General features: G+C 43.8%; 1 protein-coding gene across 7 annotated transcripts in view; it reads left to right on the top strand.

Moving 5' to 3' along the window:
- ADGRL3 (adhesion G protein-coupled receptor L3) overlaps nt 1–16,726 on the top strand; it is a 506,197-nt gene that overhangs the window by 188,288 nt on the left and 301,183 nt on the right. For all 7 annotated transcript variants that reach the window (XM_088658771.1, XM_088658770.1, XM_088658773.1 and 4 more), the window contains exon 4: nt 5,045–5,258. In XM_088658771.1, coding sequence (XP_088514897.1) covers nt 5,045–5,258 — 214 coding nt within the window. The remainder of the gene's footprint in view (nt 1–5,044; nt 5,259–16,726) is intronic.

The raw sequence follows: 16,726 nt of genomic DNA, 5'->3' as shown, positions 1-16,726 counted from the left end.
AATGGAACTGGTGACGTACACACCAGAATAGACTCTGGCCCAGCCCAAGTCACACAAAAGGCATTATTCTTCAGGAGCTCAGAAAAGTCCCCCACAATCCTAGTAAGATGGGTTCACAAACTTATGTGTGTCAGTAAATCCAGGTTATCCACTCAGCCTTCCGCTATTCATGAGGCGTCCCAGAAAGCCCATGGCACACACTCCATAAGAAGAAGAGCAATTACACAGCACCGTGGTGTCTTGAACCTTTTTCTGCTCAGATGGTCATGAAAGAAGGAATGTGGCTCTTCAAGTGTTCATGGTTACTATATAGAGATCTTACTGCGCCAGTAAGCCCAATAGGAAGGACGGCCCTGAATATATGTTAGGGATTGATGAGTCGATAATGACAACAACAGTGTCTTTTAACTCCTCCAAATACACAACACACATGCTGATAAACACCCTCTACCATTTCAAGCCCTCCTTGGATGGTTGTCACAAAACACAGATGGCCATTGGCTGCCCTGAAGAATAATCCAGATTGCCAGAACAGCTGGCATATAACCAGAGCTTCTAGAATCCAGCCAAAACAACAGATATCAGTGTAATGGTTCATTTTGCCACGTCTCTGGCAACCAATAAGAGTAATCTGGGTGAGTGGACACAGTATTCCATTTGGAAGGGGGAGTGGAGGTGGTCACCAAATAGCTCTGTTGGCAATTCAGCTAGTCCATTCATTGCTGCACTAATGTACAATAAGGCGTCCAAGGGTTCTCTAATGCCTCTCCAAAGCTTTATAGCATGGCTTTAGATGTTGGCTGCTTGTCACAGAACCTGGCAGACTATGCCAACTGGATATAGTTGTGGGACTGGAGCAGAATCAGAATTAATTTGTGTGTGTCACCAGTGATTATGTATTAATTTATTCATTTAGACTCTCTTAACCCTAAATCTCTCAATATTGCCTAACATTCCTCAACCTTTCAATTTTAATTTAATCTGGGGAAAGTATCTAGCATGACGCAACCTGGTATTATTGCTTATTAATTGTTATCATTTAAACTGCATATAACAATGGCCGTAAAAGAAACCCATACCCACAACCCTTGCAGATGAAACAACTGTTTTAGATTATTGTTGGAAAGCATCAAAGAAGGTCATTCCATTTTCTTATTTGCTGGTTTCAATAAAAAAAAAACAACACTAGGTCCACACAACCCCCCACCCCATTTTAACCTGTTATTATTGCCCTTGTAGTGAGATGTGGCAGATCTTTGAAATAAAAAAGCTGGGGGACAGGACCAACCTGCTTTCATCTTCATAAGTATATACTCAAAACACTTTCAGCATGTTTTCATAAGCTTTGCCTCTGTCGTCTCTTACAGTGTAGGCGTCTACATTGGAATGTGTAAAGAGCATCTAATAATTAATGTAACATGAATGGCTCTGTGAGGTCATGCACACAGGAACACATTAGTCTTTGGTCTAAAGAAAAAGTGTACATTATTCAGCATGTTAACTACGGTTGGCAACTTTCGATTTTTAAAAAAAAGTTGATCCTTTGGCAGAGCCAGAAATAGATCTGGCCGTAGCATGCCACACACTCCAGTTAATAGCAAAAGCCTTTTCTTTGTGGTGTAATGCCTCTGGGGTCCTACTCTCCATCTTCAAGGCACAAGGACTTCCATTTCGAGGAAGCATCGGTGTGGCAAAATGCCTGCCCTTCAGAGCCAGTCCTGGACATCACCACTGCTTCAGAAGCTCTGGCACAAACCTGTTTTGCCAGCGCCTCTCCAGCCTGATGTTATATAAAACTGTTGCTGAAGCTTGAGCCTTGGCCCCTATGAGTCTCCACCTTGAACTCCCCACAAAGCCAATCCCTTGTCTCTGAGCCTTCTTCCCTTGGGGGTTCCCCAGCTGGAACCCCCCAACACTCTGCTGCATCCAGCCAGTCCGTGGCAGCTGGGTGTGTGTGACTTTACTGTGAGAGTCTGCTATAGACCTCCAAGCTAGACTGAAGACTTGAATGGAGCCTTCCCTAGAGCATTTTACCAAACATTCTGAGATGAGATAGTAGTCATGGGAGATTTCAACTACCCTGATCTGTCTGAACTCAAGCTCACCTAGGTGCAAGCCCATTCACAACCAGTTGCCCAGAAGGAGGGTCCTCACCCTCATCACACCTTAGGGCTGCCCCAGCAGGGTGCGCCCACTGTTAACGACTACCTTCAGATAGCTTGGTGCCCCCTCCCATGGGTGTTTTTTAAAAAGTATGTTTTAAAGTTTTCTCCTCTGCTCCTGTAGGTCTGGAACTTTTTTTCCACTCAACTAAGCCTGCTGGTCCTTTAAGTAAACTTGCAGCTGTGTATCACATTGCCAGCTAATTATTACCCACTTACCCAGAGGGCACTTCCTTCATGCCACCAGTTTTCAGACTGACTGCCCACAAAACACTAGGAAAGTTCAAGTGATTTATATCTTAAAACACTTCAGAATGGTCAAGTGTGGAAGATCATCTGTTTCAATTGGCAGGCACCATCCTTTCAAAGAGGTCAACCATGGCTGCAAAGTGCATCCAATTCTAGCAGTGAGAGAAAATGGTTATCAGGTGGTTTAAAAAAAAAACACTCCTCTGCACAAAATGTCTTAGAGAAGCCCCTTTGCCTGAAAAGAAAGCACCGGCTTCTGTGAAAATTAAAGTTATAGCCGTTTTTAGATTCCCTGTTATAGTCAGTGGGGAGCAAGCAAAACTTAATAGATTCCAACAGATCTGATTTGGACGCAAATAAAATGTTAAGTTGGAAAGGCTCAGAGCAGATGTAAAACAAGAGCAGGTTTCTTCCCAATGCTACACATAAGAGGTCAATCTGTGGTTGCCCCCGCCCCAATAAATAACACACAGAAGTTTGTATTATGAAGATAATGTGGTCTCCTCTCTTCGATATCAGTTGCAAAGTTCTCTTTTCCTGTTGCTCAGCAGTGAGACTACACAAACTTGTTGCTATTGTGGCTAAAATCCAGGATCATTCCGCCATCTGCCACCACTGTTTGTGAGAGATATTTTTCTCCCTTCATTTCCTTCCTGGTGTTTACCAAAGTTTTGCACACCACTGTACACAGTTGCTTAAACAAACCATATATCTTTTGTAAACTAGACATTGACGGTCCTAGTTTGGGGAAGGTCTGTAGATCATGGTTGTGAGGCTTCCTAATTCTGGGAAGTGAAGAGGGTTAGCAAATCAGTCCAGTGGGAATGGGAGAAACATTAATTCCCAAAGCTCACTCCCAGTTTTCAATCTGTGATTGGCAGGAAACGAACATTACATCTGCACCAGACCCAAGTTTCTCTGTGTTGGGAATAGGACAGATACAGTGGTATCTCGGTTTATGAACACAATTGGTTCCGGAAGTCTGTTCATAAACTGAAGCGTTCATAAACTGAAGCGAATTTTCCCATTGAAAGTAATGGAAAGTGGATTAATCTGTTCCAGACGGTCCGCGGAGTACTTAAACTGAAGCGTTCATTAACTGAAGTGAACTTTCCCATTGAAAGTAATGGAAAGTGGATTAATCCGTTCCAGACGGGTCCGCGGAGTATTCAACCTGAAGCGTACTTAACCCGAAGCATGGGTGTAATTGGTTCCGGAAGTCTGTTCATAAACTGAAGTGTTCATAAACTGAAGCGAACTTTCCCATTGAAAGTAATGGAAAGTGAATTAATCCGTTCCAGATGGGTCTGCGGGGTTTGTAAACCAAAAATTCGTAAACCGAGGTGTTCATAAACCAAGGTTTCAATGTAATGGAAAGGCATGGGGGATGTTTGATGTATTTGGACATTTTTCTTGTTTCTGGTGTGTTGAAGCAGCAAACTTTGTCCCAGTTTTTTTATTAAGGAACACAAGTGAGTTGAGGTTTATGTTCTGTAAATAGATGCAAATATATCCTTCGGCAGGGTATCTAATTGTTAATGGGGCCCTTTCAAAGTCCAATCTGTAAATAAAGGTTACTGATTTCAAAATGGCTCCACTTTATAAAAGAAAAATAGATTCCATTTGTGTCACATTTCAAAAACTACAAATGCCATTACAGTACAGGATATAATTGGACTCCACAATGATAACTTCTTCATTGGGCTATCGGGAAGCCCAGGTGAGCAAACAGAAGAGATCCACAGGTCAAATACAGGACTCGTAGAAGAAGAGAAAATAAACACAAAAAAGGCTGAAGTGAAATACTGGACTCATAGGAAGTAATGGAAGGGGAGGGGTCCAATATACCTCATCCAGAAGAAAATTTCAAATAAGAAAAGGGTGTTGTAAGTTTGCACTACAAAAGTTGTAACTGCTGTTTCAGGCCAAAGCAGTTTGGAGCAGGATTAACTTTTTGGGACACCTGCAGTCATTTGCAATGTTTTGCTTTTGCTTTATTTTAGTTTTTTGTTTTCAGAGGAATGTGACAATTATTATCACTACTGCTGGTACTGCTATATCAAAAGCGGGTATACTCCAGTGCTCTTGGTGTAACCACATTTAAAAAACAATAATGTTATAGGCAGAATGTTAAATGTTTTACATATCCTGTTTTAAGGACTGACTTGGGATAGAACAGACCCCAGTTATCTTAGGTGTTTGGTAGCTTCACTTACCATTCATTTCAAGAGGTGGAAAAAATGGATCCTTAATAACTTAGTAAGTTAAGTGCATTTCATTTTTAAAAATCTGAAAAGGGGGGCATTTCAAACCCCACAGGGCAGCTGACCTCACAGTTCTTGTGGTGTATGAAGTGGGTCTGGTTTGAAAAAAATATATTTAAAAATGTACATACATTTTAACAGCTTTGGGGTTTCACGTCAACACTATTAGCACTGTGTGTGTTAAAAAGCCACTGGGGAGGTGGTGGTGGTGGGGAGAAATTTCCAGTTCTGCAAGCAGTTTAGAAAAATGACGCTGCACATTTAAAACTTTCCCCGCAAAACTCTACATATGTCCATGTTATGAAACAAAACCCCTGACTTGAGTCCTGCTCTGCATGCTAAACATAGAGGTTTCTCTCCTCTCTACAGCTTTCAGCCGTGCCCCTGTTCCGATGGCAGTGGTCCGAAGGGAACTCTCCTGTGAAAGCTACCCAATTGAACTGCGCTGTCCAGGAACAGATGTTATCATGATTGAAAGTGCCAACTATGGCAGGACGGATGATAAAATCTGTGACTCTGATCCTGCTCAGATGGAGAATATCCGCTGTTATCTGCCAGATGCCTATAAGATTATGACTCAAAGGTAGGTGTTTGACATTCTTGCACGATGGATTTTGTTTTAATCTTGCTTGGTATTTATGAACTTCTCTGTTTGTATGAGGCTGTATAGGCTCTTGAAATGCCTGTGTTTGAGAGACTAAAATCATTCCGCGAAATGGCTGCTTCCGGAGGCCAAATATTTTGTTGTGCAGCAACCCTGCAGCCCACACCATCACTTTGAATCCCTATTTGATATTAAACCCCTGCCTCCCTGGTTTCTTGAACACATCAGTTTCCCTTACTCTGCTTACCTCCGTCCTTTCCCTCTCCCTCCAGCACACAGTCTTGCCCCTAAACTGTGGCTGAGGTTTTCTATGACAATAGCCTGATCATTTAAATTGTGAATTACTGCTCATTAACTTCAGGTGTGTCTTGAATGCATTCATAGACTGACCTCCCACGAGAGGTGGTGGACTCTCCTTCCTTGGGGGTTTTTAAGCAGAGGTTGGATGGCCATCTGTCATGGATGCTTTAGCTGAGATTCCTGCATTGCAGGGGGTTGGACTCAATGATCCTTGGGGTCCCTTCCAACTCTTTAAGATTTTGTTATTCTTGACACCCGGTCCACCACACCTATAGCCTTTCAACGTTCTCCAAACTGGGACCCACAAATAACCCTTCATATTTCTGCAACTGTTTTTTGTTCACATTCTCTCAGCAATTGTTACAACAGTCCTCTAAGATTAGGTGGACTGCTTAAGGTCACCAAGTGAGTTCATGCTAGGGTTGCCAGGCTCAATAGTGGACAGGACTTCTGTGCCTTTAATTGCCCTGCTCTCTTTTGAGTCTGGAAACCTTAAAGAGAAACCAGCAGACCCTTTGCTTGGAAATTAAACAAAGGGTCTGCTGGTTTCTCTTTAAGGTTTCCAGACTCAAAAGAGAGCAGGGCAATTAAAGGCACAGAAGTCCTGTCCTCTATTGAGTCTGGCAACCCTAGCCAGGGTCCAAATTCAAACTAATAATATCCAGATTCATTACTTAGCTTTGGCACTGTGACAGTTTCTCTCCACCATCAGAGGACCTACTATTTTCAACAATCACATCTGGCTTGTCTTTCTCTTTTCCCTTCTCCTTTCCTCTTTTTTGAATTAAAAAAAAAAACCGAACCAAAACCTATACACCCATATCATTCTGCTGGTGCAACCCATCTTAGATCAGGACGTGAGGCTGATGTGTGGGACACCTCCCACCAGTTGGAAGATCAATGCACTTACATCTCACTAAATATTCCTTAGATATGTATCCTCTGTGCTAGAAATCCCTCAGGCACCATGCACATTTTGCAACTGGTGTGGGTCCAACTGCAACCACATGGAGATCTCTGGATGCCAGGTTGGCAACTGACATCTCCATCTGGCAGGCCCCTCCAGTTTTCTTATCAGGTAAGCAGAATAGCTTATTTATTGCATTCATCTCCACCTTTTTCTCCAAGAAGTACATGGTTCGCCCCCCTTCTTAGTTAATCCCTACAACTGTGAGATAGGGTAAGAGGTTGTGACTGGCCCAAGGTCACCCAGTGAGCTTCATGACTGAGTAGGGATTTGAACCCTGCTCTCCCAGGTCCTAGCCTGACACTCTATCCACTAGACCACACTGGCTTCTTAGAGAACTTCTGCCATGGGGCAAGTATATAAATTAAGTAGTAAAAAATATGGGGAAAGCAATATGAAGGGTCTGAAACATTTTCCTTGAAACTTGAAATTTGTTTTATTCTTGATTGTTTTATTTGATATTTCAATGTATTGCAAACTGCTTTGATTTTTTTTAAAATATCTATATAATGCGGTATAGAAATGAAATGAATAATAATAATAATAATACATTTCATTGGAAAAAATGGTGCCCAGATTGTGACAACTGCAAACTAGGTTTAAGGTGCCAGTTGGTGCTTAGCTTATATATCTGTGTTTCTAACACCGGGTATCCTTTCTGCAATACCTAGCTCCTCCCAACTGGAATGAACGTAATTGTGTGTAAAATATAAACTCAGTACACACACACACACACACACACACAGTGCATGATAAAGTGCAAACATGAAAATGTGATTCTTGAATATGGGACATTGACATGATTCTTCTATTCAATGTTTGCTGAATCTTGACTAATATTTGTTTGCAAAGGAAGTAGAACTTTAAATGACTGCCATTGCTTTGTTTCTAAATTCCTGGTTGTTTACATTTGTGGTAAAAACCAAAACAAGATGCACTTTTCATCGGTTTATTTGTAATCCCCATTAATTTCAGGGGTAGGGCCATTTAAATACTAGGGGGCTAAATACTAGGCTAACCTTCATCCCAGAATAATCATTTTATAGCTGAGCCTCTGTGAGATTTATTATAATGGGAAATGATGGCATGCTGTAACCGGAGAGTCTTTGGCCTTGTGGTTTACATCTGTAATTTGTGTACTGTATACAAAGTTGCTTTCTGTGGACGTTTCAGCTGTGGAATTATTTGTCATTTGTTAATCACTTAGCTGGAATGCAGGATTTGTGCATTTCAAAAAAAAGTCTTTGGCTTTACTGGGAACATCAAGTTCTTTGGAAAACAAATGATAATAAAAACAAGCCTGGGTTGAAGGAGGGGACCTATGCAGCCTCGCACCTGTGATGTGTTTAGATGTGCTGCTTGGGTGCTGATGTGCATTACAGTTCAAAACATCTGGAGGGCCCCAGGTTGGCAAAGGCCGCATTAATTTATACAAATGGTGTCTCCGTGTGACAATTGTCCCAGTATGTTTTCTTGCATGGAGCAAGCATCAATGATAAACTGCCCCTGAGATGATATGCGTATTTTGTCAATGGGTGCCTGGTTTGTAATAGCCCGTAGGGCATGGAAATCGCCATCTGATTATTCACCTGCAGGCACCAATTGATGAACACACCTGCATGAACAATCTTTGAACGACCATAGTTCTTCCCGGCGTATGTGCGGTTTTGGGTTCAGGCTTTCAGGATTGGTTGATGAGAAAATAGAGTGTGTGAAACAATACAGTAATCAACTTCATTTTATTGTAGTATTATGTGTTAACACCTTGCAAGATGTTACATTTAATGTTGGCATCACTCCAGAACACTGATTGAGTTTTATCGAGTCTGATTTCTTGGCATGGAATCAGTGGTGGCCAAAGCCATAATAAATTGATATTAGACTGAAAACCAAATCCATGCCTCAACGGAGAAGCTTTACCTGGTGGTGAAACCCTAGAACAAGGAGCTCCACAGTCTTTGTGCACTTGTCCTCACCAATGTCCACACCAATGTCCTCACCAATGCCCTTTCACTTGTCCTCACCAATGTCTGCTTAATGGGAAACACAGAATGATCTCTGCAGTTGACTCTAGGAAATGGGCAGAATGGTAAGGGGGAAAGCAGCTCTTAAAAGCATTCCAGCCCTGAACCATTGGCCTTGATTTGTGGAGTAGAGTCACATGCTCCCTCCACGTTTGATGGCAATTTGTACCCACTGAAGTTTCCAGGTGCTGTTTTTGAGTGGCCTGTCAGGCTTGAGACTGAACTTCATGATAGGATAGATAAAAGGAGACTCGGGGGAGATATGATAGCCTTCTTCAAATATTGAAAGGGCTTTCACATGGAGGATGGAGCAAGCTTCTTTTCTCCTGCTCCAGAGGGTGCCAATGTTACAAGAAAGGAGATTCCAACTAAACATCAAGAAGAACTTTCTGACAGTAAGAGCTATTCGACAGTGGAACAGACTCCCTCAGGAGATGGTGGGCTCCCCTTCCTTGGAGATTTTAAAGCAGAGGTTGGATGGCCATCTGTCACGGGTGCTTTAGTTGAGAGACCGAAGGAGTGTCTCCACCCCCATCGTTCAGTCTTTTTCAATTATACAAATAACATAATTAAAAGCACCATATTATGCCTAGGTTCTGTTGTCTTAAGTCCCTTGTTCAAGTCTCCTGGGGCCTTTCACAGTCTCGCTTTATACTAGCACACATTCGAAGGACCCAAATCACGTGCACCCTTTTCAGGGATGGATACATCCAAAGTTATCCAACAGATCTTATCAAGTTTCTCATTAGTTATGACCCACTTATAGTTTCACTAAACGCCATTGGCAGTCTTGGACAGTTTTGCAAATATTCCTTATAATCTGTTAGTGGGGAGTGCATAGTTGAAGATGTTTATCATTATTTGCTTCTCTGTTTACAAGGAGGTCAGATGGAAATATTTGGAGCAACTCCTCAGGCATCTTTTAATGGCCAAATTGGCAAAAATTGAATTCTTGTTAGCTAATACTGAAAGTAACCTTGCTTTTTCAGTGGTATTTGTATGATGAAATTTCAAATCAGTAATTATGTTGGATTGTGTTAGTGATTATTTTTAAAAATGTGTGTGTGTGTTGTGCACATGCACATACGTGTTTGTGTGTATTGCCACCATTTTGTTGTATAGTGGTTTAAGGGAATCAAAGGACTGAGTGATTGTTGCAGTTTCATTACACATAAACTTGATTGCACTTACTTTTATTAAAATATTTCTAGCACATATTTTGGGACAGTGCCCATCCAAAGTGGCTTCCAGCAATAAAAATTACAAAAATGGGAAATAAAAAAAAACCTAAAACCATCGGATTCACAAACACGAGTAAAAAACAAAAAAGACATAGAGAGCAGTAACTAATGTCCAGCCAATAAAAATATCGATCAAAAAAGTCCCCAAGAGCCAGTTGGAAGAGGAGTGTCTTAAAGGCCAGAATCCCTGAATTATGGGAGCCTGCCACAAATTCACTGGCACAGAGTTCGAGAGCTGTGGGGTCACTATAAACAAAGCTTTCTCCTCATAGTTGGAGACTCTGAACTGTCTTTAAAAGCAACCCCCATGCAGCATACAATGCAGAGGTCAATGTGACGAGGATATAGGCTATATGTGACCTCCCCAGGTAGGGAGGCATACCATCCAATAGGGCTGGCCCAGGATGTTTTGCCACTTCAGGCAAAACTGAAAATACCACCAGCTTTGCCGCAACGGCTGCCTCCTCCATTGCCTGTTCTTCCCGTGCTGCCACCACTGCCACCGCCTCTTCTGTGTCAGGCCACCTCCTTGGTACAGTCATACCGCAATTCGTTCCGGGGAGCCAGTCGCTCCCCAAGTTCGTCGTAAACCGAGGGGCTCTTCTGCGCATGCGCAGATTGCTTCTGCACACCTGCGCGCCATGGAACCTGGATGTAAACACTTCCGGGTCCGCGGCAGTCGCAAACCAATCGGTCGCAAACGGAGGCGGTTGCAAACCGAGGTATGACGATATGTGGATGCAGAGGCAGGCAGGCAGGCAGGCAGCTGGGCATGGAGGAGGTGACTGTGGCGGTGCGTGCCCAAAGGAGGCCTTCCGCCTGAGGTACCTGTTTCACATCACTTCATAGGTAGGACAGCCCTGCCAGCCGAAGCTGAGCAAGTGTACTCCTGACTACCAATGCCACTAGGGCTTCCCTAGTGCTGAGTCCAGGAGAATTCTGAAACTGAATACTTGGTCTTTTAAAGGGGGGTGCCACCCCATATTGAACCAGTGGTAAATCTCCTTCCAGAACCAAGGATTTCGCACCTTGCAGCACCTCTGCCTTGATTTAAGCTCCATTTGTTTGCCCACATTTATTCCAGAACTTACTCCAGGTATTGTCTTAGGATTTCAACTGCCTCCCTGAAACCAGAGGATAGAAAGAGAGGTAGAATTGTGACGACAGTGCAACTCAGACCTTGGAGTACCGTCCCCCTCAGCAGTTTCATGCAGAACGATGTTGAAACACGTTGTTTGCAAGAAAGGCCCCGCCACTAATTTGGAGCTTTTCTGAAGACCTTTCCCTCCCTCTCCATTACTCGGAGGTGATTTTGCGAACCCCACATATTCCCCCTGCAGCTAGCTTCTGTTTTGCACTATCTGATTAAGCAGTTCCTCAGATTAAGGAACAAAATCCCAAACCCCTGACCTCCATCATTGTGTGAGCTCACGACACCTTCCCTCTGTGCGGGAGAAGCGCCAAAGCTGCTCCTGTCATTGTTTCTGCAGAGCATCTGAGGCTTGTTGAACACAGTGACGGTTAATTAATACCTGTGGAGGAACACTTCAGATGAGAAAGAGTTGTCACTGACACTTTGTTCTGCTGCCTGAGAGAGGTGTGCTGCATTTCTTTAATCAGCCTGCCATGGATGGGTGCAAGAGCCCAGAGCAAGTGTTTCTTTTAAGTGCCAGGTAAAGGCTAAAATGTGCCGAAAACCAGAGCTGGGGACTCTTCAGAAAAGTAGCCTGGAAAAGGTGGGGCGAGGGGTGGAATGGAAGAAGGGAACCTACCTGCGAGCGCTCCAGTTGGAGAACAGCCTTTACCAAAGGTGTCATGGGCTTTGAAGAAACTCTTATGTCAGGACGCAAGGGAGAAACATGCTAAGAGGAAGGCACACTTGGCAAATCCACACCGTGATCAACTCCCGCCTGGAAACCAATGTCCCCACTGTGGAAGGATGTGCGGATCCAGAATTGGCCTCCGTAGTCACTTACGGACTCATTGTTAAAACCGTGTTTATGGAGGACAATCTTACTCGGTTATGAGTGATCACCGAGGAGGAGGAGGAGGAGGAGGAGGAGGAGGAGGAGGAGGAGGAGGAGGAAGAAGAAGAAGAAGAAGAAGAAGAAGAAGAAGAAGAAGAAGAAGAAGAAGAAGAAGAAGAAGAAGAAGAAGAAGAAGCAGCGAGAGCCATTTACCCTACAAGTCAGCATTGCAATTAACCCCTTTGCTCGGACAGAATAATAGTTTATTTGAGGTGTTGTTGTTTGTTGTTTAGTCGTTTAGTCGAGTCCGACTCTTCGTGACCCCATGGACCAGAGCACGCCAGGCACTCCTGTCTTGCACTGCCTCCCGCAGTTTGGTCAAACTCATGTTCGTAGCTTCGAGAACACTGTCCAACCATCTTGTCCTCTGTCGTCCCCTTCTCCTAGTGCCCTCAATCTTTCCCAACATCAGGGTCTTTTCCAAGGATTCTTCTCTTCTCATGAGGTGGCCAAAGTATTGGAGCCTCAGCTTCACGATCTGTCCTTCCAGGGAGCACTCAGGGCTGATTTCCTTAAGAATGGATAGGTTTGATCTTCTTGCAGTCCATGGGACTCTCAAGAGTCTCCTCCAGCACCATAATTCAAAAGCATCAATTCTTCGGCGATCAGCCTTCTTTATGGTCCAACTCTCACTTCCATACATCACTACTGGGAAAACCATAGCTTTAACTATACGGACCTTTGTCGGCAAGGTGATGTCTCTGCTTTTTAAGATGCTGTCTAGGTTTGTCATTGCTTTTCTCCCAAGAAGCAGGCGTCTTTTAATTTCGTGACTGCTGTCACCATCTGCAGTGATCAAGGAGCCCAAGAAAGTAAAATCTCTCACTGCCTCCATTTCTTCCCCTTCTATTTGCCAGGAGGTGATGGGACCAGTGGCCATGATCTTGGTTTTTTTGATGTTGAGCTTCAGACCATATTTTGCGCTCTCCTCTTTCACCCTCATTAAAAGGTTCTTTAATTCCTCCTCGCTTTCTGCCATCAAGGTTGTGTCATCTGCATATCTGAGGTTGTTGATATTTCTTCCAGCAATCTTAATTCCGGCTTGGGATTCATCTAGTCCAGCCTTTCGCATGATGAATTCTGCATATAAGTTAAATAAGCAGGGAGACAATATACAACCTTGTCGTACTCCTTTCCCAATTTTGAACCAATCAGTTGTTCCATATCCAGTTCTAACTGTAGCTTCTTGTCCCACATAGAGATTTCTCAGGAGACAGATGAGGTGATCAGGCACTCCCATTTCTTTAAGAACTTGCCATAGTTTGCTGTGGTCGACACAGTCAAAGGCTTTTGCATAGTCAATGAAGCAGAAGTAGACGTTTTTCTGGAACTCTCTAGCTTTCTCCATAATCCAGCGCATGTTTGCTATTTGGTCTCTGGTTCCTCTGCCCTTTCGAAATCCAGCTTGCACTTCTGGGAGTTCTCGGTCCACATACTGCCTAAGCCTGCCTTGTAGAATTTTAAGCATAACCTTGCTAGCGTGTGAAATGAGCGCAATTGTGCGGTAGTTGCAGCATTCTTTGGCACTGCCCTTCTTTGGAATTGGGATGTAGACTGATCTTCTCCAATCCTCTGGCCATTGCTGAGTTTTCCAAACTTGCTGGCATATTGGGTGTAGCACCTTAACAGCATCATCTTTTAAAATTTTAAACAGTTCAGCTGGAATATCATCACTTCCACTGGCCTTGTTATTAGCAATGCTTTCTAAGGCCCATTTGACTTCACTCTCCAAGATGTCTGGCTCAAGGTCAGCAACCACACTACCTGAGGTGTACGAGACCTCCATATCTTTCTGGTATAATTCCTCTGTGTATTCTTGCCACCTCTTCTTGATGTCTTCTGCTTCTGTTAGGTCCTTACCACTTTTGTCCTTGATTATGGTAATCTTTGTACGAAATGTTCCTTTCATATCTCCAATTTTCTTGAACAGATCTCTGGTTTTCCCCATTCTATTGTTTTCCTCTATTTCTTTGCATTGCTCATTTAAGAAGACCCTCTTGTCTCTCCTTGCTGTTTTTTGGAAATCTGCATTCAGTTTCCTGTATCATTCCCTATCTCCCTTGCATTTTGCTTGCCTCCTCTCCTCCGCTATTTGTAAGGCCTTGTTGGACAGCCATTTTGCTTTCTTGCATTTCCTTTTCCTTGGGATGGTTTTCATTGCTGCCTCCTGTATAATGTTACGAGCCTCCATCCATAGTTCTTCAGGCACTCTGTCCACCAAATCTAAATCCTTAAACCTGTTCCTCACTTCCACTGTGTATTCATAAGGGATTTGATTCAGATTGTATCTTACTGGCCCAGTGGTTTTTCCTACTTTCTTCAGTTTAAGCTGGAATTTTGCTATAAGAAGCTGATGATCTGAGTTACAGTCAGCTCCAGGTCTTGTTTTTGCTGACTGTATAGAGCTTCTCCATCTTTGGCTGCAGAGAATATAATCAATCTGATTTCGATGCTGTCCATTTGGTGATATCCATGTGTAGAGTCGTCTCTTGTGTTGTTGGAATAGAGTGTTTGTGATGACCAGCTTGTTCTCTTGACAGAACTCTATTAGCCTTTGCCCTGCTTCATTTTGAACTCCAAGGCCAAACTTGCCAGTTGTTCCTTTTATCTCTTGATTCCCTACTTTAGCATTCCAGTCCCCTGTAATGAGAAGAACATCCTTCTTTGGTGTCATTTCTAGAAGGTGTTGTAGGTCTTCATAGAATTGGTCAATTTCACTTTCTTCAGCACCGGTAGTTGGTGCATAAACTTGGATTACTGTGATGTTAAAAGGTCTGCCTTGGATTCGTATCGAGATCATTCTGTCATTTTTGAGATTGCATCCCATTACAGCTTTTGCCACTCTTTTGTTGACTATGAGGGCCACTCCATTTCTGCTACAGGATTCTTGCCCACAGTAGTAGATATGATAGTCATCCGAACTGAATTCGCCCATTCCCTTCCATTTTAGTTCACTGATGCCCAGGATGTCGATATTTATTCTTGTCATCTCATTTTTGACCACATCCAGCTTACCTCCACTCATGGTTCTTACATTCCAGGTTCCTATGCAATATTTTTCTTTACAGCATCGGACTTTCCTTTCGCTTCCAGGCATATCCGCAACTGAGCGTCCTTTCGGCTTTGGCCCAGCCGCTTCATCAGCTCTGAATCTACTTGTACTTGTCCTCCGCTCTTCCTCAGTAGCATGTTGGACGCCTTCCGACCTGAGGGGCTCATCTTCCAGCGTCATAACTTTTATATGCCTGTTGTCTTTGTCCATGGAGTTTTCTTGGCAGGGATACTGGAGTGGCTTGCCAGTTTAGTCAAAACTCTCCACTATGACCTGTCCATCTTGGGTGGCCCTGCATGGCATAGCTCATAGCTTCTCTGAGTTATTCAAGCCCCTTCGCCACGACAAGGCATTGATCCATGAAGGGGAGGTGTATAACTGGCCAACCCAGCAGCACCGTGATTCTGCAAAGGAGTATGTCACTGGATGTGTTGGTAAATGACTTCCTGCTGGTGAACATTCTAACCTTACCTGTGAATGTGCCTACAATTTTAAGTCTTCTTTACGCGGATAATTGGAGTGTATTAATTTAATACTTCTTAATCTCACACTGCCTCTAAATTGTTCAAGGTACCATGCAGCAACCGTATCCCAGTCTCCCCCCACCCCTTCACACAAGCCCTGTGAGAGAGTGCCAAGAGATAATCCCGTAGCTATAGTTAGGCAATGCTTTTATTCGGACCAACTAGGAGTAAGCTTTGAGGTTCATCAAGCTGGATGTTTTGCAAATAAAAAATAAAAAAATTGGCGATGAGGGGATTCTAAAGATGGAAAAGCCAAAACCTGCAAATTATAATAGTCTTAAAATGGATCGGGAGACTTAATAGTTTGGGCTGTGCTTGGTGCAAATAAATCTTGTGTGGTCTGTTTTGGAAAGTACCGAACGTAGCCATGCAAGAAAGTGATCATAGAACTGTAGGAATATTACAGTCTACCACCTAATTATGAGACTTTGCCTATAGGGGAATGAACATGCATTCCAACCACTGGATTAAGTGACCTAATTTGCCTTCAATTGACTTTTGTAACACCTGAAATTAATCTGTAGCATTAACAGAAAAAAGACCATGCTTTTATTTATTTCTGCTCACGGTGTCACAGGGGAACCCAGTGTTCATTTAGTGCTGGAGACGGAGCCAAATAGCTGCTCATGTTTATATTTTCAAAGGAAGACTAACCACCTTTATTTGTCCCTATAGTTCAGGGGTCCCCAAACTATGGCCCCCGGGCCGGATGCGACCCAATCGGCCTTCCAATCCGGCCCGCGACGACCCCCGCCGCCCGCTGCCGCCGCCCGCTCTCACGGCGCGCGGCGCAGCGACGATCTTAAAAATCGCCAAAAAATCGCCGAAAATCCTTTGTGCGCATGCGTATGGGCCTCTCCTGACCCGGAAGAGGTCATTTCTGGTGCACTTCCGGGTCAGGGGAGGCCCATACGCATGCGCACAAGCGATTTTCGGCGATTTTTTTCCCGCACGGGCGCGTGTGCGCATGCGCACGGGCGCGCACTCCCCCGCCCTCCGGCCCGCTGCGCGCGCACTCCCCTGCCCTCCGGCCCACCGCGCGGTCGGCGCGGCGGGCACCGGCCCGTCGCACGGTAAGTCTGGGGACCCCTGCTATAGTTCTTGCGCCAAGCAAACTCTAATCTAAGTAAACTGCATAACACATTCTACTTTAAAACAATTGCAGTCTGCATACCTGGCTTTTTCATCTTCACCCCCTCTCCTATTCCTTAATATTCAGTGTGATTAAGATTTCTGGTTACAGTCATACCTTGGTTTGAGAACGCTCCAGTTTGAGTACTTTCGGTTTAAGTACTCTGTGGACCCGGAAGTG

The sequence above is a fragment of the Zootoca vivipara genome, chromosome 15, assembly GCF_965207765.1.
Source record: "Zootoca vivipara chromosome 15, rZooViv2.hap1.1, whole genome shotgun sequence".
Classification (NCBI taxonomy): domain Eukaryota; kingdom Metazoa; phylum Chordata; class Lepidosauria; order Squamata; family Lacertidae; genus Zootoca; species Zootoca vivipara.
This window is presented reverse-complemented; position numbering and strand designations above follow the sequence as displayed.